The sequence below is a fragment of the Lonchura striata genome, chromosome 3, assembly GCF_050655825.1.
Source record: "Lonchura striata isolate lonStrDom1 chromosome 3, ASM5065582v1, whole genome shotgun sequence".
Lineage (NCBI taxonomy): Eukaryota > Metazoa > Chordata > Aves > Passeriformes > Estrildidae > Lonchura > Lonchura striata.
The window spans coordinates 42919945-42947724 of NC_140705.1; the positions used below are offsets into that span (position 1 = coordinate 42919945).

The 27780-nt window shown below is 44.6% G+C and overlaps 1 protein-coding gene and 1 long non-coding RNA gene across 11 annotated transcripts in view; one reads left to right on the forward strand and one right to left on the reverse strand.

The window, feature by feature from the left end:
• The first annotated feature begins 5078 nt into the window (after positions 1 to 5078).
• Positions 5079 to 27780, forward strand: part of LIN28B (lin-28 RNA binding posttranscriptional regulator B) — a 99806-nt gene continuing 77104 nt past the window's right edge. The window contains exons 1-3 of one of the 10 annotated variants that reach the window (XM_085574937.1): positions 5079 to 5398; positions 15306 to 15354; positions 22335 to 22522. In XM_085574937.1, coding sequence (XP_085431063.1) covers positions 15321 to 15354; positions 22335 to 22522 — 222 coding nt within the window. In that variant the 5' untranslated portion in view covers positions 5079 to 5398; positions 15306 to 15320. Of the gene's footprint in view, positions 5399 to 8611; positions 15355 to 21178; positions 21386 to 21414; positions 22061 to 22334; positions 22523 to 27780 lie in introns of those variants that run through there. The other 9 variants (XM_085574939.1, XM_085574938.1, XM_085574940.1 and 6 more) reach the window with 9 other exon arrangements.
• LOC146767875 (uncharacterized) lies at positions 14363 to 21032 on the reverse strand. Its single transcript, XR_014953702.1, has 2 exons — positions 16279 to 21032; positions 14363 to 15533 (listed from the first exon to the last, which is right to left on the reverse strand). It is a non-coding gene; the product is annotated as an uncharacterized LOC146767875 (long non-coding RNA).

The window sequence follows — 27780 nt, forward strand, 5'->3', positions numbered from 1 at the left end:
CTTGTGATTGGAGCAATGGTAGATGAAGAAACAAAGTAAATGTATAAGCCAACTGTGCTTTTTCACCCACAGATGCATGAGGCAGGCACTTTCTCACTCTATGCCCCCAACGCCAAGTAATAATTTCCTTTCTTCACCACTGTACACTTTCAAAAATGTTCTGTAATTTTTTTCTACCAGCTAACAATTCAATTTTCTGAGGCTGCAGTTCCCAAAGGATACTAGTTCAAACTCCTTAAATCAAGCTGCTATAAGGAGCCAGACAGTTTCGGCTGATGAAAACCACATCCAGTGTAATGCAATAAAACTCACAAACCAGTCTCAGCCATAATGTAAAATTTATTCCTAATATTAACATTTTCTTATGGTCATTACTCTTAAAGGCTACACATATTGATATAAAAAGCATTAAATATTAACGGTTAACCAAGTCCATGTCCCTGAATTCCTAAAACGTGACTGTCATTGTTGTCAAGTAATTGTTTATGTGTGAAGATCTTGTGCACTAATTCAGTTTCACCATAAATCCCTCATCCTACCTCAGACTGTTTGCTGTTGATGAGCATTATATGAAAAGCTCCATATTACTCCTCCTTTTTAAAAAGTGCCATAACCTTCACTCTCTAATTATCTGAAGAAGAGCATTCTGAAACCTTTCTGTTTGAACTGTTCCTGAATCATGAAATCAGAAATAGAACAAACATTTAAAAACTTGGTCAAAACTACCACTTTGTGTAATCAGGTAGACACAAGGAGACCTGAATCCTTATTTCCTCCCTACTAACTTTTTCTTTAATGGTGGTATAATGTAAAATACAGAAGAAATCCAGATCAGAAAGCACTCAATTATGAGTCTCATTTTTAAAGCTGGCTCTTAAAAAGGGACCACTCATAGAGGACACTCCCCTGCTCCTCTCCTTCTCCACTTCCCCTCCTGCCACCAAACTCATTGTGGGGTCAAGGCCAGGTCTCTACCAATGAATAAAATTCCAGGGCTCATTTTCTGCTATGCTGTGGCTAACTAGCCTGGCATATCTCACAACCATACAAGAGTTTTAGATAGTTATTCCTAAAACCAGACCAATAGGAATCTGTACATTAGGGCTTGAGTTTCTCCTATGATAGCTCTTCAGCCACAGCTTGGCACCTATTGTTTTGGTGAAGCCTGGTTGACACTAATCCACTTCATGGACTACGCACAACCAGTGCTCTGGCATTTCATTTTGGTCCTGTTCAGATGTGGCCAGAGAGTTTCCATGAGCAAGGAAGGAATCCCTGAGCAAGCAAGCCAGCAGTGCCTTCCTTTTGTTTAATGGATGGAAGATCCTGGGCACAGAATCTTCCATCCATTAAACAAAACATGAGAGGGGGAACAGGTAAAGTGAGAACACTAGTCGCAGGGGCAAAATATTTGTCTTCTTCCCTGATGTAAAACCAGTACCTGAGACACATACATGATATGCCCATTCCCATTAATAGGAAAACTCAAGCCAACATTGCATGTGTGGCCTTGGCCTAAAAAGCAGAAAGCAGAATCTGCTTTCACTGTGAGGGTTCATATCTTCCCTTTTGGTTTGATCTTCCTGATGAATCCATCTCCAGCTGATCTTGTTGCAAGTTTCTGGAGGGACACAGCTCAGTCTCTGCACCAGTTTAAAAAAGATGCATAACATCAGCTTTCAAATTGCTGTATCTGAGCCCCTGAACAAGGACAGAAATTACTGAGCATTTGAAGAAGGCCAAATATCTGCTGGCTTGGAATTAAATGCAGACTTGTAAAGGTTGGTAAATACTGGCTTAGAAAAAGTGTGGAGAAGTAACAGTTAATGCTTGACTTGGCAGAGCACTCTGGGTGTGCCTGTGTAATATATTGACTTTACAGCAACTAAATAAATGCCTAAAAAGTCATTTTTGATAAAATAATTTTCTCTGATTATCATATTGAATGTTCATGTGCTTAGATATCTGCCTAGGTTTGCAAATGGAACATTCTTGAGAATCTCACATTAAAATTTAAAGCTTAACAAAATGCTGCATAATTTTCATAAGGCCACAAAATAAAGCAGAACAGCATATTTTAGCACAGATTTTTCAAACAAACTTCTAAAGAAATCAATTCCTTTCTTTGGCCCCACTGGCAAATGCAAATAAAGAAGGAGAACGACACGTGGAAAATAGCAAACTCCTCTGTTTCTAACATTTTCATAGAATCATTAAAAAATTAAAACAAACCCAAAGGCAAAGAAGGAGACTAATGGCTGAAAAGAGGACAGAAATAGTTATGTAAACACACACAGCCATTGACAGCTAAGAAACAGTTTGGACCATGAGCATTTCTGGGGGAAAGAAAACAAGACCCTCAATAGCATCCTTCTATAGTACATTTCATGTCCTTTTTGCTGCCAGCATGCAGAGAACATTTAACTGTAAAACTGAAGTAATTTCTGTTGGTTGAGTTTTATAGCAGACTTGAGGTGGTTTTAAAAAATAAATCTGTTGGTCAAAATGAAGCAAGACAAGAATGCAAGACCAGAATGTGAATAAAAACATAGATTAAGAGGAATAGTCTTCTGAGATCAGAGCTGTTCCAAAGGGCAAAAAGCTATGCCTGGAAACTGGGGAGCAGAGGCAGACACTCACTGCCAAGAGCATCTCAGTCATATCAGTGTGTCCATTGGCCAGCACAGCTTAGTGCATAATATGTGAAAATGAGTTTACGAAGATTGGCATTACTGTTGGCCGGAAGAGCCATCATACATATCTTCAGAAAGCAGCAGCATCTCTCCTATGAGTTGTGAGGGGCAAGAACAGAGGAGGTTGATTAGAAAACCATGAGGAAAGCATGGGAAGTTAGTGGGCAAATAGGACAGGCTAAAAGAAGGAAGAGGAAAAGGGTCATGGAATGCAGTGGAGGAGGGGAAAAAATATTTAGAAGCATGTCTACAAAATATGGATTTGGATGGCAGGCCACTTTAACAGGTCTTTAAATGCTATGGCTCATTAAAATGCCTAGGACCATTTAATCTGCATAGGAAGAAACAAAAATTTCAGCAACTTTTCAGGGGGAAACCCTATGAACAAGATCAGTGGAAAAAAAAGCTGAAAAAATGAGAAAGTAATGGGAAAAAAAGTGCAGTGTTTTCACAGCCTGTTTGCTGTGATTTATTGAAGGAGTTCAATTCTGATTATGTTCTGTATATAATTTGTTTTATACAAGCTTGCTACAAAATTAGGTTACATCATATTCTGAGGGTGTTATTTATAACAAAAAACAAAGCATATGGGGAAGCTTTTTTTTCTGCAAAAATAAATACCTCAGCAGAAATAGCGGGTACCAGGAAGGAACTCTTCCCCATCTATAAGAAATAAATAAAAAATAAGTGAAAAACCAACTTCTGACCATACTTTGGTTTTGCTTATTTGTTTTTCAGAAAAGATCACATAATCTCAAACTATTAGCCAAATACAACTAAAGTTGTGTTAAGGTAATACAGTTCTGGGCTAGGCTAGATTTATATAGGTACACACAGAGTATGTACCAAATTTTAGGTAACAGAGTCAAATATTAGGATCTAGATAAATGCAGGTACTTAAAATCTCATCTGTAAAACATGAAGCAGCTTTCTATGGCTGTGCCTAGATAAATTGAAGTGAAACAGTTTGGTCGTTTGGTCCCTGGGAGACTCCCTCCTGAGCCTTGGAAGCATCTCTGTTCCACACAAAACCTGTCTGAGCTAAGTAAGGCACAGTGTTTGAAAGCTATAGCGACATTCCACAGCTGCTTTAATCACAGGCTAAGATCACATAGAAAAATTCTGTGGAAAGCTTTTTCTGTTGAAAGGAAGTTATAAAGCAAAGTATGGTAAGAATTTTAGTACTGACTTTGTGCTTGCTTACACCAAAAAATGCTAATAAATTCTTGAAAGTCTTACTGTACCCTCAAAAAATAAATCTACAAAGGAAAGCCCAAGAATGGGAAATTCAAGGCAAGTATCCTAATGCCTAATGATAGAAAAAACATGCGAACTGGGCTCACTACAGACCATGGTTTTATCTTGTTCTCTTAAGGAAATGGAATTGCATTTGCTATCCATCTCTTTGTTCTCAAGCTAATTTTGAACCCTTTTCACAGGGTTTCAGCCCAATTCAACGTAAAGGACCCAGAAATACTACGTGTCATGACGAAAACCAGCAGTCAGGAAAATGAGACAGCAAATCAGTGTCCTCTCCAGATGGAGGACGGTGTGACTTCACCAGTTGCCTGCTGTTTGACTCACCAGTTGGCTAATCCTCAGCACATGTGAGGAGCCACACTGCTGAGAACCATATCCATTTTGCTTGTGCATGTGGAAAGTGATGACTACTGGAGCCTGTGTAGCATGGATTGCTAGCAAAAGGATGTGGAACATTGGTCCATAGGTAGCCAAACTTTGTTAACCGTTCTATTTTTAGAACAGCGAACAATATACCCTTGGGTAAAGTTGATGCTGGCTTATGACAGTATGTAAATTACCATTGGGGTAAGTCAGGACAAGATAGAAAAATAAAACTTTGGCATTTTTAAAGTCTCATATGCCAGTAAAGGAAACCAATCGTGCCGCAAGACTACTGGGAACAGACAAGTTCTGGACGAACCAGTTGTAAGGTGGGAATTCTGCCAGCTTTGAGAATGTGGACTGCACACCAGCAGACCCTCCACCTGCAGGTCGTGGCTGCATCTGGTTAAGACGCGCAAGATCGTCCACACAGGAGCGATGCCCTCCCATTTGCCAGCGGCAGATTTGAGAGTGAGCAGCAGCGCAAGAGACACCGCAGCTGGAAAGTGCAGTCCTCGGGGCGGCGGAGCCGGACACAACCACAAGTGCCAAATGGCCTCCACGATGTGCAGCCAAGGAGGCGCCTGGGGGAGGAGGTTGTTGGCTGGATGCCGCGACAGGGGCCCTCGCCCTGGGCGAGGGTCGGCTCCGGCGGAGCCGTCGGGGGACTCCCGGGGGCGCGGCCGGCCCCGCCCCGCCCGCCGGCTCCCGCTGCCCTGGAGCGCCCCCGCGCGCAGCCGCCGGTGCCGCCCGCCCGCCCGCGGGGAGGGCGGCGGGGCAGGTGCGCGGCGGCTGCGGCGGCGTGAGCCAGCGCCGGGGCCGTGTCCGCCCGCCGCCGCCGCCCCTCCTCGCTGGCTGCTGCTGCCGCCGCCTTCCCGCCGGGAGCACCGGTTCCCTCTGCGCCGCAGCTCGCTTTCTCCTCCTCCTCCTCCGTTCCGTCCTCCCAGTGGCTCGGGAAGGCAAAGCCCCCCGGCCGGGGGCGCCCGTCGGTGGGTGCGCGCCCCCAGCCCCCGCGCTCGCCTCGCCACCGCGGCAGCCGCCGGCACAGCCCCGCTCAGCCCGGCCACCATGGCGTGCGGGAGGTAAGCGAGCTCCCTTCACCTCTCCCTTCGCGGGTCTCGCCCTCCTGCCGGCGCCGCACCCGCCGGGGCGCTGGTGGGCGGCCGCGGGGAGGGGACGGCCGGCGGGTTTCCTCCAGTGCCGGCGGAAAAGTTGCGCTGGGCGGAGGCGGAGCGGCGCCGCATTGTTGTGTGTGCGGGCGCGGGTGCTCCCTGCGGGCGGCGGCGGGGCGGGTGTACTTCCGGGTTCGCACCTTTCTCCCTTCGCCACCGCCGCCGCGCCCCCTCCTCCGCCGGCCGCCGCTGCCCCCGAGCCCGCCCGCTCCGGCCCCGGCTGTCCGCGCCCGAGCCGCGGGCACGGGAGAGGGGGCGCCGGGCCGCGCCGCCCGTCAAACGCGAACGACGACGGCAGCCGCGGTAGAGGAAAGGGTGAAGGGACGAAGCCGCGCCGAGCGGGGCGCTGGGCGCAGCGCCCCGCCGAGAGCCGGTAGCGGCCGGGGCCGAGGGACCGGCCGCGGGGACGGTGCGACAGCCCGACGCCAGGGGGCGGCCCGCGCCCCGCCGACAGCCGCCGCCGGATGGCGGTGACCGCCCGGCGAGCGGCCGCGGCCGGGAGGAACGGGCAGGGACCGGCGTGGGGCGCCCGCGGCCCGGCGGAAGGGAAGGCCAGGGGAGGAGAGCGGACTGGCGGCGGGACGGGACCCGCCGGGCGACGCGTCCGCAGCGAGGCGGCTGGGGAGCGAAGGATGTGGCGGAGGCGGCGCTCCCCGAAGGGTGCGGGGCTCGGCCGCCCTGCGGTAACCACCGGCGGGGCGGGCTGCGGCCGCGTGTCACGCGCGGCGCCGTGTGCGCGGTGCGGGGGGTTTAACGCGAGTGGCGGCGGGGCCGCCATCTTGGATAGCTCCCGCCGCGGCGCGGGGTCGCGGCCGGGCGCTGCCCGCCCCCGGCGGGGCTGCGGGCACGGCGCCGGGCCCGGCGCGTCCCTGCCGGCGAGGGGCGGCGGGCTCTCCGGGCCACTGTGACACGCGTCCCTGCCGGCGAGGGGCGGCGGGCTCTCCAGGCCACTGTGACACGCGTCCCTGCCGGCGAGGGGCGGCGGGCTCTCCAGGGCACTGTGACACGCGTCCCTGCCGGCTCCGCGGGCGGCTCTGGGGTGCCCGCCAGGCACGGACGGTGCGGGACGCGCTCCGGGAGAGAGCAAATAAAGTGCCGAAATGTCTCCAACACGCCTTGCTCCTCCCTGTCCGGTTGCGCGGCCGCTGCCTCCGCGGTGAGGGTACGGCCGTGGTACCTCTGGGCTCCGCGGGCAGCGACCGCGTCTGAGCGCCGGCAGTTCCACTCGGCTGTTGTGTCGTTGTAGTACACCATACCGCGGGTCAGATAACCAGCTATCGAGGGAGAACGTTCATCTAAAAATAAGTAAACAGCAGCAATGCACGCATTTTGTCCAAGCTATAATAAAATATGCAATTGGCGTGGCGTATCTAAATAAATTTGAAAAGTCCAAGTTAATTTTAATTTTTTAAAATTTTTTAGCTTTAATGTGAGGGAATTACCCATTTTAATCTGATAAACATATTACCTAAAGAGATTTGATTCATTTACTTGTTTTTCTCTTACCAGTCATTAGCTTGTTAGTGATGGTGAGTAAGTGATGCACGATGATCTTGCAGTGATGGGACAAAACAGTAGTGCATGCTACACCGATTTGTTTACAGACTTGACTCCTTTTCCTTATGGAACTGGTCTTGCTGTTCTTTTGAAATAGGCCGTTCACAGGGCTGTGGTTTTTTCCCCACCTGTTTTGGAATTTCGCATCTTGAATAAAAGTTGAAAGTATGGAGAAGTGTCCTGTCATGGACAAGTCATCAGACACTAAGAAAATAGTTACAGCTAAATTTGGTCATAGTTAATTTAAATGTAGTTGTGTATACTTTTAGTGATACCTGGATATAACATTGTACTGAAGTGCAATGGTGCATGTTTACTCTTTGATTGATACTTGTATGCTTGGCATTTATTTTCTAAAACACAGTACTGAAAAAAAACAAAAACTCTTAAAAGCTTCAGAGAAGATAATACTAACAAACTTGTTTGAAAATTTATTTGTAATATATGCTGCTTAATTCTTCAAAGGATGATTATTTGTTTTTCCCTTTAGTATAAGAGTAGTATGAATCAATGTTGAATTAAATTATGACCTAAATTATTAATACACCAGGAAGTCAACTTTCCTTTGCTGTAGTCAAATGAATCATGTATGTAATGGCAAAGGTAGTGATTATACCTGATGTTCGTCCTGTGTAGTAGTTACAGAAATGCAGCTGTACTAAAAACTCTGCCTGTGTGTGTAGATCAAAAGTAATTGCCTTCTACTCCAATCATTTTAAAATACATTCTGTAAAGGACATGTGCTGCTGTCTCACTTTTATCAAAACTTTTTTTTTAAATTTTAATTAATCTGAAAATTTATTAGCTGGCGTGTACTGAGAATTTCATGAGAGGGATGACAATGATGCATAAATGAAGAAGGAAACCCCACATGCTCTCCCTCCTAGGCCTGAACAGCTGCAGTGTAGGCCATTTGCAGGATGCAGTGGTACGGTCACACGCAGTGTTTCATATGGCATCGCCGAGCGCAGAAGTGAATTTTGAAGCCTAAGCGGTTAAGCCATTTGTTCCTCCTGTTTTGGTGCTTTGCAACCCCGTGGCGGCGTTTTGTTTGAGCGGCAGCCGAAGCCCCGGCGCGACCCTCGGGCGGGGAGGCGAGGGAGGCACCGCGCGTCGCTGCGAGCAGGGCGCTGGGCCGGGAGGCGGCTTCCAAAGGAGCCGCTTTCCCTGGGCGGCGAGCCGCGCGTCCCCCGCGGCCGGCGGAGCGCGGCGGGGCGGGCGGCGCGGTGACCCGCGGGCCGCGCCGAGGGCCGGCGGCGGGCGCGGCCCCTCCTCCGTGGGCGCGGCGCTGTCCGCGGTGCTGAACCCGCGGCCATGTTACTGCCGGGGCCAGCTGCCCCCGCGGCTCTGGGGCGCTGCCCCCGCGGCTCTGGGGCGCTGCCCCCCGCGGCTCTCGGCCGCTGCCCCCGCGGCTCTGGGGCGCTGCCCCCCGCGGCTCTGGGGCGCTGCCCCCCGCGGCTCTCGGCCGCTGCCCCCGCGGCTCTGGGGCGCTGCCCCCGCGGCTCTGGGGCGCTGCCCCCGCGGTTCTCGGCCGCTGCCCGCGCCGCTCTCGGCCGCTGCCCCCCGCGGCTCTGGGGCGCTGCCCCCGCGGCTCTCGGCCGCTGCTCCGCGCCGCTCTCGGGAGCGCTCGCACCCGCGGCCTGTGTGTAAGGCACTGTATCGCGCCCGTGTCGGATGCTGACAGCAAAATCAATGGCAAATACTACAGCGCTTTCTGCTTTGGAACACGACTCTCCCAGCAACGCAGATTGTTTTGTAGCCAACTTGGGAAGCTTAACGTTACTTATGTGAAATGGAAATGAAACCAGCAACTAGACAAGAACTTCATATTTGCTGTTTTTAACCACAGGTTCAGTTTATAAAAGGACGTTCTGAAAGTGAATATCAAAAGAGCATGTCATCAGTGGGAATGAAATAACCACTCATGGCACAAAGAAGGTTCAGGAAAAAACAGGTATCCATTAGAAGCAAGGCAAACACAGGCATAAGGTTTTCTCCTTTTTTCCTCTAAAAAAGACAAATTTAGAAAGGTGTGCTGTCTAGCAGATCCTTTTTTCAAAATTTACTTTAATGTGCTGCAACATCTCTACTACATGAAAAAGAATTAAAAGCTTTTTTTCATCTCAGAGACAAGCATTCATTTTCTGTAATTGCACACTGGATGTTTCAAATACAGTTGCACAATAAAAAGCAAATATGCTCCTCTGGTGTGATGTGTAGAGGCTGACAAAAAAAAAAAGACAAAACCATCATAGTGTGTTTCATATGGGAAGATAACACTTAAAAATTTACATTCTAAAAATGTAAATTCTTCTAAAAATAGAATTAATTGATATGCAGAATGAATTGACCTTCAAATTAAAGGTCAGAGGTGACAAACCAGGACAAAGGTCATGCAGCTCATTTTCAAGCAGTCAGTTTCTAGTTTTTTCATAGTTGAACAAAAGCTTAATTATACAGAAGAGTAAGGACTGTAATATTTAACTAGTGAATTCTAACAGAGCTAGAAGTAGTTTTAGACAATTCCCTATTTTCTTGAATGTAGTTCTATTAGGGAATTAGTTGTGCTGTTACTGATGTAAAAATGCATGTGTCTTAAAATATTTAAATGCATTTCTTAAGTTAACATGTGATAATCCACCATCTGTACTTAATATTCCTACTTCAGATATGAGAGTGTTGTGTAGCCATTTTCTGATTTTTCAATGATTTTAGCAAAAAAAAAAATGCTGCTTGTGCTATTGTTTCAATGTTAGATTGCAGGTCCATTCATTATGGCATTCATGCATATAATTATCATTTCTAGCTAACCACTTCCCCATAATCCTACTTCCAGTCTGCAGCATTCTGTATGTCCATATGCAGTAATTAGAGAGACCTAATACCTGACTCTTTAACTAGTATGTGTATGTGATTATTACTTTATTATATGGACTAAGATTCTTTTTCTAACAATTTGAACGTTCAGTGTTTATATCAGTAATATCACATTTAGACTAAACCAAGCTTTCATAAATATTTTGAAGGTATTTAACAAATATTCTATAGGCTGACCATATGCAGTAATGAAACACCTAAGGATAATTACAAGAAATTCAACTGTTAAAATTTGTACCCTTGCTCACTAAGAATTTTGTATCAGTTATTAGGTTTTTGCTTTCTTTTCAGATACTGTATGTCCTGTACCTACTTCAAATACTGATGTGTACATTGTTTTTAAAGTTTTCATCTTTTCTTTTAGAGATTGTGAATTTTAGTTGTATATCACTGATGTTCTTGTTTTTGTTGTTTTTTTTTTCTGGTTTGAATTAATAACCTATCTCCACTAAAGTTTATAAAAAGTGACCATTGCATTACTTTATCTGTTCAGCTGTTTGAAACAATAGCTCAGTCAGAAGCCATTGACATAAAGGACTGTTGTCCACTCCAGTTGAAATTGGAAGGATATGCCTTGAACTATCCACTCTTCTAGGAAAGTGAATATTGGTGTTTAAAATACAGACACTCATCTGCTCTTTAACTTCTACAATGTTTGATTATATCCATAGCAGTGCTTGATGAGCATATTGCAAAATACAAATTATTATAAAATCCATCATTAGTAGTGCTCTCAAGTAATAATTTAAAAACCCAGTAAAAATGAAGAAAGGAGATTCTGTGGTTTGTAGTTAAATAGAATATGCAAATAAGACAGAAGTTCTGTGCAAAGGAAAAGATATGTGAAGATGTGTGAATTCCATCAAAACAAGTGTTGATGTAAAACATCTCAGGAGATCTGAACAAACCATAATACAATTTTTATAAAAGTAAATAAAAATTATTCAATTTTTAAAATAAAACTTGTAGTGCCATCACTTTTGATGGGATGATGTTAAAATCCTACTTGGCTGCAGTATTTTTATAACCCAAGTGAAAGTTGTAAGTTGTACAAATACTGAATTCAGCTTGTCATAATATTCGTTCTTAATTTGTCCTTTAGCAGGTTTTTTTTTTTCAGTACTTCATTTGGCATTGTTTTGTTTGCAAATAGTTATCAAGTGGGGGAATAATAACTTGCTCTCTATATGTAATAAATCAGTGATCAAACTCTGAAAAATGTTACATACCTATGATTTGAGAATCAGGGCTTTTAAAGTTCTTTTCCTTACAAAGTACTGACATGTAGTAATTTAAGAAGTACAAAGAAAAATCATCCGCAAACATGTAATAAGATCACAAAGTAGTTTTCTCATTGTTTCATTTGCTGTATAGCAAATCAGTGTGTAGCAATTTCAAATGTTCTTGATAACATTCAACTGGGAACAAAATAAATATGTAGGAAGTAGAACAGCAGTTATCCATTTTTACATAGTGTGTTTAAAAAATTCATGTTTGGATCACAAAATATTGTTTGAAACATACCTGCTTTACATTGCTTTTTAATTCAATAATTATGATCATTGTTTAGTATATGTATATTCAAATGCAGACCATAAGAAATTGCAGATTTTACTAAATCAAATACACTAAATATGAGAATTGTATATAAGTAATTGCAATCCCTTAAACAAAAATAACCTTTTTCAGCATATTCCATTGTTAAGTATTATTTATGTTTTAAGCTAAATAAATGCTAAATAGTTTTTGTTGCTAAAATAATTGTCAGTACAGTAGTAGCATTTAATTTTGAGGAGAAACTCTGATCCTAGAGTTGTCAGGCTTTCATTGGCTCCCATTCTGATATTGTGTGGAGTTCATTACCTTTTTTATTGCCCAGAAGAATCAGATTCCTAACAATGGTGGAAGCACATTTTTCTTTTCTTTGTTCTAGTTCTCACTGTAGTCAAATTACATTCTTACACATAATTAAAAGGTGTGTAACTGGATGTTGGTTTCTTAATTTCCTAAAAACTAAGATATGCTTAGCCTCTTTTATATCAGAAAAAAAGCATATTTGGGCTATTGCCTAGCTGTGTTATTTACTTGAAGCTGTAGTTACTCTCCTTCAGATCAGTGACAAAAGTGAGTGAAATTAGCAAAGAAAGCTTAAGTTTTCAGATGGTGGTAATTCAATTAATTTTCTTAAATCAGCGTTGTGAAAATATTTTAAAATATCTCGCACATACTTGCTTTCATCTTCACATGCTAGAAAAATACTGTAATGGTGTATAAACAGAAGCATGGAAGAAAAGCAAAGAAAAATATGGCTAAGCAAAGAATAAAATTGTGAGAGCTTTCAACTTTATCCACCCTGTGATTACATAAGGACATTAACACTTGAGTGTACCTTTTCAGGAAATGTTAATTTTTCTTATATATGTGTTTCAAAGTAACTATATTGAACTGAATGAAATGAAAAGGGCAAACAAAATAGAACAGTAAGTAAGGTTAATTTTTACTGACTGGTTCAAATGACAGCAAAGTTTGTTACTATATCTAACTGGAGTGTGTATATGGATACATTTTAAAAGCTCATGTTTTATGCTCTTACTAAGCTTGGGTTCTGTCCACAGAGTTTTAAAATTTTGTATACTTTGCAGCATTCATCCATTTAAGTCTTCACTCCTGATGAGTTAACTGAAAGAAGATCCTTTCAATACTGGAATATTTTCCTTGTTTGTTACAAAATAAAGGATTGGTGGGTTTTGTTTTCTAGTTCTTCTACTCTCTAATCATACTTACAGTACCCAGCATTCTTTAAAAAAATATTGCTGGCTTTACTTTGGAAGAAGTACTTTGGCTACCACTGTGAAAGAAACAGTTTTAACATATTTATTTTTCTTTTCAATTTACTTTTGGAGGAAAGTGTATGTCTTACTTAAGTGGAGTAACTATTTATGTCTGCTTTACTTTCTTCCAAACAATGTTTCTAAATCCTTTGGCAGCAAACCTGCTTAAGGTAATGAATTCAAAACAATCCATATTTCAGAGAATTCATTTTAAATAGATATAAACTTGCTATTATTTTTTACCGATTGATAAGTTGTCAAAAATAGATTATATGAGCTGTAAAGTCAGTTGAATTACAGAATGTGCTACTAGTTAAGGGAAAGTGGATTACGTTTGTTGGGTGTCTGTCAGCGTGCCTTTAACTGATACTGCGCTTTTCATTGTATTTCCTATTTTCATTGTATTTAATTTCCAGAAATAATTCCATATGGTGTTCTCTTGCATTAATTTTCATGCTCACTGTTGCAGTATCCTTCCACATGCTATGAATGCCTCATTAAAATAAGGATTGCTTTCAAAGGTAGTGACTTTTTCTCTGAAAACATCATACTGTCTAGTACACAATTCCTTAGCAGCATTTACTTACTTACTTGGAGTTACGAAGTTCATGTAAATACCAAGATAGTTTCAGAAGTAAAATGCCAAAGTAATTATTTGGTTTGTACAGGCATAAGCAGGTACAGGAGAGTTCACCATGAGCCACTCCAGAGCCCAAACCTGCTTCCATTTAAATCAGTTACTGATTTTGATTCTTATGCCAAGCTTTAAGTATTGTATCAGGAAGCTTTTTGTAGTAACTGTAAAAGAAATAGATATCCATTTTTCTGCTTAATGATCTATTATGTGACCCTCTAGAATATGTAATGCTTAAAAATGTGTTACAAAATGACAATACTGGAAACAAGAATAACTTGTCCTGTTTTCTGCTACAGTTTTTAAGAACTGTACTTTGCTCCTTTGAATCCAAACACCACTCCCGCAAATACTCATTTTTAATCCCCTCATAAACTGAAGCAGGCTATGTTCTAAAGCCAAGAATGGATCCTTTACTCTATGCTTGCATATTTCATTATGTTGCATAAATAATGCAAGTAAATCTGAAAGACACAAAAGCCACATAGCCACAGGTTGGCAGAACAAAGAAGCAGATACAAGAGATTGGGCTTCAGTGCTTGAAGGTGTAAAAGCAGAGTTAGGTTTAATACTAGACAAAAGTCTACACAATTCCACTGGAAAAGTTAGTTACTACAAAAGAAGAGGAGCTGAATCCGCTTGCCAGTTGTTGCACTGAAAATAAAGATTGTACCATCCTCTTTTCCAATTTCTGGTGTTGGAAAGGATTCGGGATATTTGACTGTAAGGGAAAAGAAGTTAGAGAAAGTTGGTTCTCATTTGTCTTTGTTCTTTCTTCTGACTTTGCTCACTCCTAGAAGGATATACAATTTTATTTTTTGGTTTTTAGTAAGAGAGCAGGATAGCTGTCCAGATGTTCTCTTAAACTGGAAAAAAAAAAAAATAGACAAAATTCAGATTTCTCTAATACAGAAGAGAATTGGGATTATATCTAAACAGGTTGATACTGCAATTCTTTGTTTCTTTTTGCATGGGTTTTAGTTAAGATAGTTTATTCAAAAAGACAGTAGAGGGTGACAGGAGGACATGCTTGTGGCAGGTGTGTTTGTGCATGCTTCTATGTATTAATCCTTCATTTGATAAGCAAACTGGACAGCCTAAGTAACAAGTATAGTCCAAAACAAAAGTATTTTTGTTAATGCTTCATGCCATCTGCAGCGTTTTTTTTCTGTGTAATGTTTTTGTTGACATGATACAAAATAAGCATGGCCTTTTTCAACTAAAGCAAAAGTGCACCTTTTTGAAATTTCAGTCAAGTCACATATCTGTATTTGTATGACTGATTTTGTTTAGATTGAGTCCTAGAATTTAATATTATTACATTCTGTGCTCTACAGTTTTATAAGTCTAAGTCTTTTAAAATGCTAAAAGCATTTTTCTGTTGATACTCATAAGTTGGCATTGAGTTACTATTTCGACCATGAAAACATCCAGGAGAATTATTTTTATTGGCTTTTCTTAAATCATATGCAAGGTATGACTTGATTGTTTAATATGTAAAATTTAAGCATAGTAAAGACAACTCACTAGTTCTTGGGTTACCTACTGCAATTAAATATTGATAAAGGAAAATAACACCTTCCAATATTCTGCAAATCTGTGTCTTTTCCCTGTAGCTTTCATAAGAGACAAATGAAAGGAGCAATGCTTTTAATGGTGCTGGGGGCCGGGGGGGGGGGGGGGAGGGTACGGGGACGGCGGGGAAGCAGCACTTTATTTTCTTCCTTACACCTTGGTTATCTCACTGTGATTCTGATGAGCTAGGTAAGTCTCAAACAGTAGGTTTACAGGTCACTTCATAGAGTCGATGCCCTGGCATTTTTGGCCTCCTAATGAGCTGTTAAACTGGAGATGAGGTAATTAAATACTGTAGACTGGGACAGTGTATGCAGTACTGACTCCAGCTCTCTGATTTTAGGTTCCTCAGAAGACGATGAGGTCACTGAAGAAGGTCTCCTCAGGCTCAGGTCAGTCTTCTCTCCAGCGTCTTACGTGGCTGACTGTGTATCCGTAAAACTGAGGTACTTCAGCACTTCTGTCCCGCTGACTCTCATGAACATAATCATTGGGTGGGATGAGGAAGAATCGCTAATTTTGTGCACAGGCTTCAGAGTTCTTGTTGGATGCAGTTTTGAGTGTTCTGCTTCTGTAAGAGAAATAAACAATTACATAAGGAAAGTTTATTTACAGTAACCCTCTGTCACATACCTGTCGCAAATGGTGGAAACCCATGGGTTTGTATGAGCGCGGCGGGACCACCACCCCGGCAGACGCGCCGGTGGCCGCACACACCCCAATCGCTGACTGAAATTTTAACTCGTGGAGTTATTTCCGTGCCGCTGTCACACTACCGCCACGCACCTCCTCCGACCGCGACGCCTCGGCAGTGCCGTCTGCCCAGCCGCCTGTCCGCCCGTCCGGCCCCTGCCCGTCCGTCTATCTCCCTGCCCGTCCGTCCATCTCCCTGCCCGCCCGTCCATCCCCCTGCCCGCCCGTCCATAGCCCCTCACGCCCGTCCATCCCCCTGCCCGCCCGTCCATAGCCCCTGCCCGTCCGTCCATCCCCCTGCCCGTCCGTCCATCCCCCTCACGCCCGTCCATAGCCCCTGCCCGCCCGTCCATCCCCCTCACGCCCGTCCACCCCCCTGCCCGCCCGTCCATCCCCCTCACGCCCGTCCATAGCCCCTGCCCGCCCGTCCATCCCCCTCACGCCCGTCCATCCCCCTGCCCGCCCGTCCATCCCCCTGCCCGCCCGTCCATAGCCCCTGCCCGGGCGCCCGCCGTGCCCGCCCGGGGCGGCGCATGCGCGGGCCGGGCGCGGAGCTCCCCGCGGAGCGGCGCTGCGCCCCTGAGGGACGGACGCGCGTCCCGGGGACACTCGTGAGCCCGCACCGCGGGACGCGCTCCCTGCCAGCGGTGGACGGCCTGGGACGGGCGATGGCAGGCGCCAGGTGTTGTGCTGGGGCGGGAGGAGCTGTCCGTTTCCCCGCCGGGATGCCGCAGGGCAGAGCGCCCGTCGGGGAGGATACCGCGCGTAAGCCGCGTCCCGCCTGAGGAGACGGGCTGAACGAAAGCGCCCGGGTCGCGGAGCCGCCCGCTCATCGTGCTGCGCCTGCCGGGCGGGAGGCGAAGCGGTGACACCGGGCCGTGCAGCCGGTCCCTCCGCGGGGGCCGGCGTTCCCGGCGGGGCGTTAGCCCTCTCAGACGGTCTTCCGCGACGACTTCCAGAGCCTCCTTAAATCCCCCGGGGAAGCGGCGCTATCAGTTGCAAATCCGCAGCTGAGAGACGGTTAATGTACGTGAGACCACATCCTGCATCCGAGCTCTCCGAGTGAGCGCCTCTCGCGTTCTCCTGCCCGCGGATCCGGCGCGGCATCCCAGTAAAATTGACAGTACTTTTCGGAGTCCCCCGCAAACCCCGGCACGCCCAGCAGGGCGGGCCCGCGCCGCACCCACGGCCGCCGCTTCTGGTTCCAACAGCGTGTTGGTAAAGCTCATGCTTGTAACCGGGCTCCGACCCCCAGTTCGGGCAGCGGCTCTTGCGAACCTCGGCGAGGGCTGCCCCCGTCCCATGAGGGAGCAGGGGCGGGCTCCGGGCATCCGGGAGCGCCCGCTTGGGTGTGACGGCTGAGGAGCGCCGGAGAAGCTAAAAAGCCGAGCTGCTGCGGCGGGTGGGAGTGAGGGGAGAGAGGCGCTTTCGGCGCCCTGAAACTGCATTTCCCGAAAAGAGCCGCGGTTCGGGACGGGCGCGGTGCGAAGGGCCCCCGTAAAGCCTGTAACTTCATACCCGCAGTCGCACGTCGGGCAAATCCCGTCCGTGCTCGATCCGAGGCGTGGCAGCGCGCAGTTGGGCCGGCGCTGTGTTCTGTTTAAAAAAATAATTACAAATTGCGTATTTTCTACTATTAATGCTGGCGATTTAAAGCCAGGGTAATAAGCTCGCCCAGAGGAGTTGGCAGTGTCCTGAGCGCGTCCGACCCTGCTTTCCCAAAGGCGCGGGCAGGCACGCCGCCACGTCCCCTCTGAGAAGGAGCCGCGTTTTCTGGGAAGTGTTAAAGAAAAGCCCGGGGGCAAAACCCGGCTTTAGGGCAGGATTGCGGGGACAGACCAGCCGCCTCCCGGGCCCGGCCGCTGGACCTCCGAGCCCCCGCGTCGGGCGAGCGCCCGGCTCTGGCCCTGCCCGGCGGAGGAGCAGCGGTGGGAAGCGGCCTCTGATCCCCACGGATCGCGCCGGGAGCGGGGCCCTGGCCGCCCCCGGCCTCGACCCGGGCGCTGCGCGGCGGCGGAAAGGGAAAGCGGCTTTGGCGCCCAAAATGTAGGTGAGAGGGTTTTGGCGGGAACAGCTCCGCACCGGCACAGCTTCCCGGCCGTAGGAGCGGCGGGAAAGGCCCCCTCCCACCGCACATCTGGGAAGAGCCGGTGTCCGTGGAGACCGTGTAGAAAAAACACGACGGGCATCTTAGGCGGTCCAACATCGGCGGGGCGGCGCCGAGCAGCCCAGCCCGGGCAGCGCAGGAGAGGGGGCAGGGACGGCGCCGCGGCGCCCCTGCCCCTCCTGCCTGCCCGTCGGCGAGGAGCGCTGGCTGTGCTTTGAAATGGGAAGTGGTAGGAGCACCCCGAGCTCTGCTTTCAAGTGTAAAACACGCGTTTTGTTTCAAATGCACAAATGCACGCTGCTCCGTCATTTGTCTTGGTTTGTTGTTGGGGTTTTTGTTTTTTTGTTTTTTTTTTTTTCCTGTTTTCTCCAGGATTTTTTTTTTCTTTTTTGAGAAGGCGAGTAGTATTTGGGGGGGGGGGGGGGGCGGGCAGTTGTGCGGTTTTTGCCTTGTTTTGGTTTTGTTCAAGGGAATAGAAGAAACCGAAGTTAGGACTTTAAAAGCTTTAGGAAGGTGACAAATAGGAAATCCAACACCACTGGTTTTGGTTTCATAGTTTCAAGCGAGCTCTTGCTGTGCATGTAGAAAGACAATGATTCCAGTTTCCTATAATTGTCTTTACCAAAATTAGCATATGTTTAGCGAAATGTAAGGATAGAAATAGATTTTTTAAAGATGTAAACTATTACCATTAAACTAAGTTTTTCCACGAACTGTCTTGTTCCGTAGGGTTTTCTTTCCACCCCTTTCAGAATGAAATTTGGAAGGGTTTTGGTTGGGATTCTTTTTTTTTTTCTTTTTAATTTTTTTTTTCTCTTACCCGGAGAGTTCCCAGCTGGCAACAGCTCTCTACCTTCCACAAAACTTGAAAGGCTGATGTCCCTTGCAGGAAATGAATGAGTCGATAACATCTGACACCAGTGACCAGTCCAGTGACCCCAACCTTAATTCCACTAATACTGGAGGCCTGAAAATCTCAGTAAAGACACATCGCAAATCCCACCCCCCTCCATTTTACAAAATCTGCACTTATTTTGCAACCTAAGAAAAACTTTTCTACCAATATATTTACATTCATTTATTTACGTGGTTTTGTAGTCGTTCATTTATTTACCGAAGAACATAAAGTAAATTTTCCTTTCACTGAAATTTGCTAACAAGACATTTTGTCCATTTAATGACCTCAATCAACTCGTTTGTGTCTGTTTAACCAATATTCTAGCCTCTAAGGAATTGGTATTTTTTATACCGAATACCGGTAAAATAAATCAATCTTTTAAAATAAAGACTTTTAAAACGTTATTAAAGGGGTATTTTCTGTCTTTTCGAGGGGAGTGGCATAGGGATCTTGTATTTTATAAATTTGCCATTCTGCCACAAGATATGTAGTTTCGGGCAGTTCAAGTAAGAGGTGTAAGAATTATTTTCTTTCGGTAACTCTAATTTCATTTTCGTAACTGAGGTTTCACGTGTATTAAAATCGCGTACATTTATTATATATTAGATATCGTCCGGGTCATAAGATCCAAGCATATAAAATTACTGGAGATTTAATATTGCAAAATAATCGCTATTGTAAGGGGGGAAAGGAGGTTATGAGCCAAAAGCAGTGGTATGTTGCACGAATGCGTAAAGCAGGTCAGTGTAGGAAATCGACCTGACTGTTGAAATAACCTATAGGAAATTTACGGTTGAAGACTGCAAAGGAATTTCAGGATTTAAAGCTTCTGCTCCACTTGTCAGGGTGCTTATATTTGTACACTCTTGCCCACCCTCGCCTCTTTCTTGCAAACCATCACACGGAGCTTCCACCTTGGTGTTTCACACAGAAATGAGGCGCTAGCAGGGGAATTGACGCTTTCCTGAAAGGCAACAAAAGGAGTAAACAGGCCCATGGGGGCAAAGGCGTTCCCCTTAATTGGGCAGACTGATCGACGCCACTTCCCAAACAACAGCAAGTGCTTTGCAAATGCATAAGCCCCTTGCATTCAGGTTCTGCACGGATCAGTTTGTTGCCTTGGCTTTTGTTTGTGTGTCCTTGGGATAAGAGAGGATGCTGGGGGGTGGGTTAAGAAGAAAGTCGGAGTCCAGGTTTTTACAAGGTATGAGCAACGTTTAAAGCACACACATACACACATACACACACACACACACACACACACACACACACACACACACACATATATATATATATATATGCATGCATATATATGTATAAATACTGCATGGAAAGACAGGTTAATGCGTGTAGGTGGTGATGAGGACAGAATACTTTAATCTGTAACTTTACCCTAAAGGAGATGGACAGGTGGGAAAACAAAACTAGTTCTCCGCTGTTTGTTTCTCACGTTCACAAAATATTACTTTAAAAGCGTTTGGCCGTGCGTACAGCCGCAGGAAGGGCTGGAGGGCAGGGCCATAGCAGTGTACCTGTGAGCGCGGAAGGGGAGTGCCTTTGAAAAGGGGCTGTTACCAAGCCCGTTACACATCACACTTTTCTTCTCCGAATTGGGTCCCTTCTCCCGCTGGCACTGAAGACTTAAAACAGCGGTCACCGTTATTTCTCCCCTCTTTGTCCTCTTCCCCCGAGGCTTTTTTTTTTTTTTTTTTCGCCCTCTCCTCCAGTAAATCCCTTTCTCTGTCAGTCCTCTCCCAACTGCTGATTGAGGTTCACTCCAATTCTCGGCTTGAAAACTGGGCTCTTATTTAGGAAGTCATTAATCACATCCCCTCCCCCGGAAAGAGATGGCGGAGAAACCTGTGAAGTACAATTCCTCGCCCCACCCCCCCCTCCAGAAATGTTGTGAAAAGCTAGATCTCCGCACATTCTGGGGCATATTAAGGTGATACCGCGTTTCCGGCGCGCTTGTAATTTGAATGCGAAATTAGTAACGATCCAGTTGCGCATCTGCCCACATTGTGCGCAGAGGATGCCACAGATGCCTGCCGGCGCTCGCCGTGCGTGTGTGCACACACGTGTATCCCCTGTCCATGCCTGCACACACGCGTGTCCCCTGTCCGGGAGCATCTCGCCTTCGTGTGCGCACGCGGAGCCCGCCTGCGGTGGGCGCAGATACCCCCATAATCTCCTCCGCACGGCCGCCCCTGCGTGCAGCTGTTGTTCAGTGGGCTGTATCTAGAAATACACGGATCTTCCTACGGATTTCTGCATGCACGGGAGGGCAGAACCCCCAGAATAATACGTCATCTCGATTTACCGTAAAGAAGCGTGCAGATTAGCTGTCCGAAAAGGAAGGAAAAAAAAAAAAAAAAGCGCCGCGTTGGAAATTTCTTGTTCATTCATAAATTATTTTGGTGTGTCAGGCTACTTGAAATGGCGATTGGCTGCTCCTGCCTGCTGCCAACCCCTTAAGGATCCGATGCGAAATTAGTAGCAAGAAAGCATGTAATTGACCGAGTCACGTGTGCGCAGGGGGCCAGAAACGGAGCGAGAGAGACGGGGAAAAATCAAAAGAGGGAAAGCACATTAGACCATGCGAGCTAAATTTGCGATCGTTCAAAATCAGGATGTTAGATTAATGCAGAAGACCACTTCGATCCACAGGGAAAGTTTTCATCTCACGAGTTTGGAGCAGAGGGCCCGTGGGGCAACATGGCCGAAGGTTAATTTTCTTTTTCTATTGTTTTACTATGATTTTCGCTCGCTCGTTCGCTCTCTCCCCCTCTCCCCCCTCCCCCCACCCCTTTTTTACCCAACTATGCATTACCCTTTTTTAGCAGCTCGCGCAAGGGGGCTTTCTCCAAACCCATTGTTACCCAGCTCAGAAACTGTTCCGTACCGCCCACACCGATTCACAACTTGAAAAGCTTTCAGGGGGCTATTGTTTGAATTGTTCCTGTTTGATTAAGCACAGTTGCAGTGGTGGGATGAGAAAACGGCCGTACACCTGTCCCAACTTTAATCGAAAGTTTATTCCTAGGAGGGATAGATACACGTTGGAAAATAGTGGTTTCGGCGCTGCACGTGCAATAACCAGTTGTGCAATCTACCCAATTTTGCTTATTCTCTCTCCTCCACCCCTCCTCGGCCGGCCTCCCCCCTCGCCCCCCGGTCCTGCGCCTTGCGAGGAGAGACTAATTGGGCTGAGAATTTCTGTTGAGAAATGGGATCGGTCTTAAACCAGCAATATTCAAGTAAAGTATCGCGTTCCGTGCTGTAATGTGGCTGAAAGATGGAGTTAAATGGAAAAATACACGTATGTACAGAAACGTGGGCTGCCCTGGGCTCAGAGAGAGGGAGAGCCTCCGAGCGCAGTGTTTCCTCTCTGTAACCTCCGGTGATTTAATTTTTTTACGTATTTTGGGGAGAAGGTTGTTTATTTTAGGATTTAGGAAAAATACGCATTTTTCACAGTTTGCTTTTTGATTTTGTTTTCTTCGTGCCCCCCCCCCCCTTTTTTTTTTTTACCCCGTTCCGTTTGTAATAACTGTTTTATACAGCGGCAAAAGGATGTTACCAGAATTTAACTCTTTGCTTTGCATCTTGTCCCTCTCTTCCTTCTTTTTATTCCCCCTTCCACCCCACACCCCCCGCCTTTCCCTCTACCTCAGCAGGGGCGAGTAAAGGTGGAGACGAACCCGGGAAGTTGCCGGAGCAGGAAGAAGAAGAGGATTCCCAGGTTTTGCACGGAACCGGCCATTGCAAATGGTTCAATGTGAGAATGGGATTCGGGTTCATCTCCATGAGCAACCGAGAGGGAAGCCCCTTGGAGTCTCCAGTTGATGTCTTTGTACACCAAGTAAGACCCGTTTTTGTCTTCCATCTCAGCCTGCCACATTTGGTTGAGCTCAGTGGGACTCCGGTTTTATGTGAAGAGAAGTAACCTATTTTTTCTAGGTATTTAAGTACATCTGTAGTTACAGAGTTGCCTTAGGTAGTGGTTTTGTTGGCAGTGTACAATTTGAGTAAATAAGGTCGTTAGATTGTGCTTAGTCTCTGTGGCTGGTCATTTGTGCAAGGGGTATAATGTTTCTTCGTATCTTCCTCCTTGGGTAGAAAAGTCTCCTGTGGTTTTTATTTATTTTCAAATGTCACACTTTTTAACAAGGTTTATCATTTGTCACCAGACTGATCAGGAGCAGATATGCCTTTCCTTGGAAACTGTTTAAAATTAAGCTGGAAAAAGGATAAATAAATGTCGGGTTTCATTCAGATAACATTTGAGTACAGTTTTAAACGGTTTCCTTGTAAACCTCGAATTACTTTTTAAAAGCTCATCTGAGATTAGTTAGTGAAATTAAGACATAATTATGGTGTTATTTTGCAGTAATTCAGACCTGAGAGTGTCCCTGTGGTGATACTCTGAAGCATGTATGTGGTTTGGTTGGTTGATTTTTAATTATTCCTTTCTAGGGAGAGAAAAAAAAAATAATCATTAAGTATTCAGACCAAAAGCAGTGTCTCTGTAAGGCTGTTGGGGAGACAAGGGATGTATGGTCCATGGTTTTAATTTTAAGCAGCATGGTTGGTTTTGTGTTTTGAATGTGGAAACTAGTATGAATGCCTTCATGTTGAACGAGTTACTGATGCAAAATAGGTACAAAATAATAAGGGAACTTTTTTTGAGACCTGTACTGTGGTTTGTGAAGAAGAACTTCCGTGGTCCTTCTCTAAATTTTGAATTTCACCCATCTCCTGTGTGATCAGAGAAGAGAGGCATCAGGTAAAGAGACCATTTTGGGGTGGGCTAGGGCCATGTTGAGGCAAAAGGCATCTTTTTACGTGGCTGTCCGTTTTCTATGACGTTTGCAATGACGGTGAAGGGGGTGTTCCATGACTCCCTTTTAATGTTGCATTTGGTTGCCCAGCTTTATTCTGCAGTAACTTTTTCAGGCTTTTTTAAAGCATACACCATTGATTAGTTAGTAAAAAAGGTGGCTGAAACTTCTGAAGAAGCTGCTGCTGTGGCCTGTTGCCTTGCAGTGCAGGATGGGGTGGATTTCTGGTCTTGCTGCCTTACGTGTGCCCCTGCACCTAAGGGCCTGCACTTCAATGCAGCTGCTTGCATTCGCAATTATGTACAAAGCCTAGAATCCAGTAGTGAACTCACTAAATTCCTACACTTCCTGCTTTGTACTGGCATATAAGCTTCCCCCTCTTTGCTACTGCTTTTTCTCTTTAGAACTGAATGAATGAAACACTTATCAAAAAAGGAGCAGTCTTCCTCCTTTTCCCCTTTTCTTCCCTTCTTTGTATCTTAAGTCACAAAGTTGCTTCTTACAGTTTAATAAATTTGCTTTAAAGATAAAACCTCCTCTTTCTTAATGTAATTTTGTGTTAATGTATGTATTTTTTTTGCTTCTTCACTAGAAGAAGACAAATATTTAAAACATAGTAGTGCTGTTAATAAAAAACACATTTGGAAACAAAGATATTCTTAGAGCTGTGGAAATAGAGAAGTATTGAACTGCAAGATAACCTGATACATTTAAGTAATACTAGACAAGGTTTTCAGTTTCATAATGGAAAATAGTCATAGAAAATAATAAAGTAGTAGTAAATTTGGAAGTCTATTGAGTTGTGTTCCCTAAAGGAGGGGAAGAGAAGGAAATGTTAGACAAGTTTGTTTATTACAGTTTAATAATCTACAATTTATCCATATACCCTTGGGTTTCTAAGACAATCACAGTGTAAAATGCAGTGAAAAATACCATGTTAACTGTGTGCCTCAGTCATTTTGAGTTTGCTTAAAGATATGTCTTACTGAGTGAAGTTATTATTAGTATTCTCCAATGAATTCAGCAAAGAAAGTATGTTTTTCATCATTTTCATTCTGATGAAATCGAAGGTGTGTATATATAAACTTCACTGTGATGTGAATCTTCCTTCCATCAGTTTCTGTATAACATAACAGGGAGAAATACTATCTGTTGTGTTTCAAAGTACATTCTAGATAATTGATATTGCTACATAGAATACTTTGTTGGCTAACTAGCTGTGCAGTTCTAGCAGTAGCAGTCAGAGCATAAAAATGTCTTTAAATCTATAATGTTGTTTAACGCTGCTGCTTGTACAACAGTCTGTTGCCTGAGCAGTGATTGGACCCTCTTCTTACTAGTTTCATTAATTTGAAAAAAATTGTCATGTGTTGGGTCCTTTTCATGGCAAAGATGTTAGCTTATTAATCCATTGAAACAAAACACTACTGTTCAAAACTGCTTCGAAAACACTTCATCATTTAAGTGTGTGCAGGTAGTGTTGCATGTATTCATTCGCTCATTCTGCAGTGTTTGTAGCTACTAGTGTAATTTTGTAGAATTAGGCAGTCTGAGCAGGAGAGAGAAGCTCCTAGTTTACTTAGTCAAAGTCTTTTCAAAGCTAGCTTGAACCCCACAACATTATTTTTCCTTTTTTATCTTACTCTTTTTTGGTGACGTTGTTATGCCCAGTTTATGAGATCTTGCTATGAACAAAAACTTACTGTATGTCAAGTCAAAATTCTTGTAATAGTTTAAGGTCATTATACCTAGACTTTTGAGCTTGCAATAAATAATTTTGCTTTCTTCTTGGAGTTCCCCCTTAGCTATATGTGGATTATAGTCACACTTTTCTAAAGTCAGTGCTATGCTAATTGTATATATTGATATATTTTTAGAGGACCATGCTTTTGTTTGGACTTCTCTTCCCCTTCACCCAATGAATGTTCTATTCACAAACAGCTGCAGTATTGAGTTTTTAACCCTGCCTTTTAAGTCCCCCCCTTTGGTGTTAATCATTTAGATTGATCTCCCCTGAACTACCTTAAGACTTCTGGTAATGAAGTACCTAGAGCTGGATGCATTATTTAAGGTAGAAACACACCGGCCATTATATATGTGCATCTGTGTGTCTACAACATAATTTGGTACACTTACACGCATCCACTATCTTTTCCTTTTTAGCTCTATTCTGATACAGCTTATGTCTTTAAGTCTTGTGTTTGAGTCATTCAGGGTCATGTAAAAATTACGAGTCCTAAAAATGATTTGATTTTTTGAACAGAAGCTATGCTCAGTGCAGCAATCTGCCAAGTCAACTCTCTTCTGAAAAAAAAATGGAAGAGTAGCAACAATAGTCCTTTGTAACATTTTTAAATCCAAGGACTGTGCACCTTACTGAATTTGGCTCAATATTGTCATATGTTCTCATTATGAGTTACCATGGAATGAATAATACAGCTTGTTTCTCTTTTGTTATGTGAATTCTGGACCTAGTTATGTATGACTGGCTCTTCTTAAATTTTAGAAGAAGATCCATTTGTGAAAGGTTAAAGCAGACTGGAGAGGTGAAGTGAGGGAAACCTTTTGTGGTGCACATGAATAAAGGTCTTCAGTGCAAAGAACTCAGAAGAGCTGAAGTTCTTATAGAATCAGAAAAGGATGACATTTGTTAAATGTTTTGTGCACATTCAAAATTAGACAACTTATATGCTACTTCTTTTGGATGCTGGCAGCAAGGCAAAAATGCTGTATAGTCTTTTTCACACACACTTAGTACAGACTAAGTTAGAAACAAGTCTTTTTTCTTTTGCTTAGTGTGAAGTGCAGATGTTAAAGATGATAATGGACTGTAGGGTGCTGAATGTAAACAGATGCAATTAACAGATGAACGTTTGTGAATACCAAGGGTTAAAAATTTATGTCTGTTTCTCAGTAATGTGTTTTTTCAGGATGGAATGGATTTTTCAGTTTAGATGAAGTTTGCTGGGACCTGGCTCTTCAGTCCAAAATTCTTACCACAATAAGGAATCGATATACTATTTCTGAACTGGGACCTTAAACACAATCATTCTTTGGGATCCTCTTTTATGAGATGGGGAGAGGAAGGAAGGGAGGAGCAGCATGTAGGAGCTGGTGTATTTTGTCTTCTCATTAAAGGGAACATAGTCGGCTTGAAATTTTTCACTTTCATCCAAACTTTCTTACTGTTACTACAAAATTTGATTAAAATGGAAAACAGCCTTTTTTCTTGCATTGAGTCTTTCTGCACTGCACTATCATTTGTGTGATATAAAGATTGCTCTTACTCTTTCAAGTACCTATAACAAAAGAAGGAGGAAAAATTACTGAGACTGTTTTGACTGTAAACAGAAGAATAAATGGAAAGTGAGGCATACAAGCAGCATCTGAACAGTTTTTTCCACTTAATGTAACCAACTGTCCTCTTCAATGATGAATCAGATGCCTGTTCTTTGAATTCCTAGTTTTTAGGCACAGTCAAACTGCTTTTTCTGTGACAGAGTAAGGCATGACATTATACACTTAATACTGACTTTCTTATATTGTGAGCACACGTGATCCTGTGCTTTTTCAAGGATGCATTCATTCTTTCATCTAGCATACCTTTTTTTGTTTTATTGGGAGCCTTTAAAAACTACTTAATTGCTCAGGATAACTGGAAGTTCTGGGCAAGCAAGTGGGATGAGTATTTCATTGCTCCTTATGTCTAATATGACATTGGTATGCTTGTTTGGAGTATAGAAGTCCCCATGCAGAGTATGCTGTTACAGACTTGTCGTCTTTGACTTCTCCTGGGGACCAGGCAAGCCCAGTCCTAATCAAAACAAAAGTGGCCAGCAGGATTTAGGGAGGGAGGCTGAGGAAGGAAGGAACGGGGAGTGAATGTGTGTCTGCAGTGAGCATGTGTGGGGAAGATCCGGCAGGGATCAGCTGCGGGTGCTCAGCAGCCTCAGCGCGTTTAGCATCCAAACGGGATGGATGGAGCTGCCCGAGACCCGGAGCCAAGCTCTGGCACTCACCAGCTGTGCTGCAGAGAAATGATTGTGGTGTGGAGAAATTAAACCACTGATTGTGGTGTGGAGTGCTACAGGGTTGGGATTTTTTTTTTTTTTTAACATTTGTTTTGGCTACTAATTAACGTATAAGTTAGCATAGTGTAAGGACACATAGATGGCAAAATACTTCTCGACAGCTTGATGGTTTAAGATAGTTGTCTGAAGAAACTTGTAATTTGGTTATTTGAGTTATGGAGCTGCCATTTTCTTAACCTGCCATATTT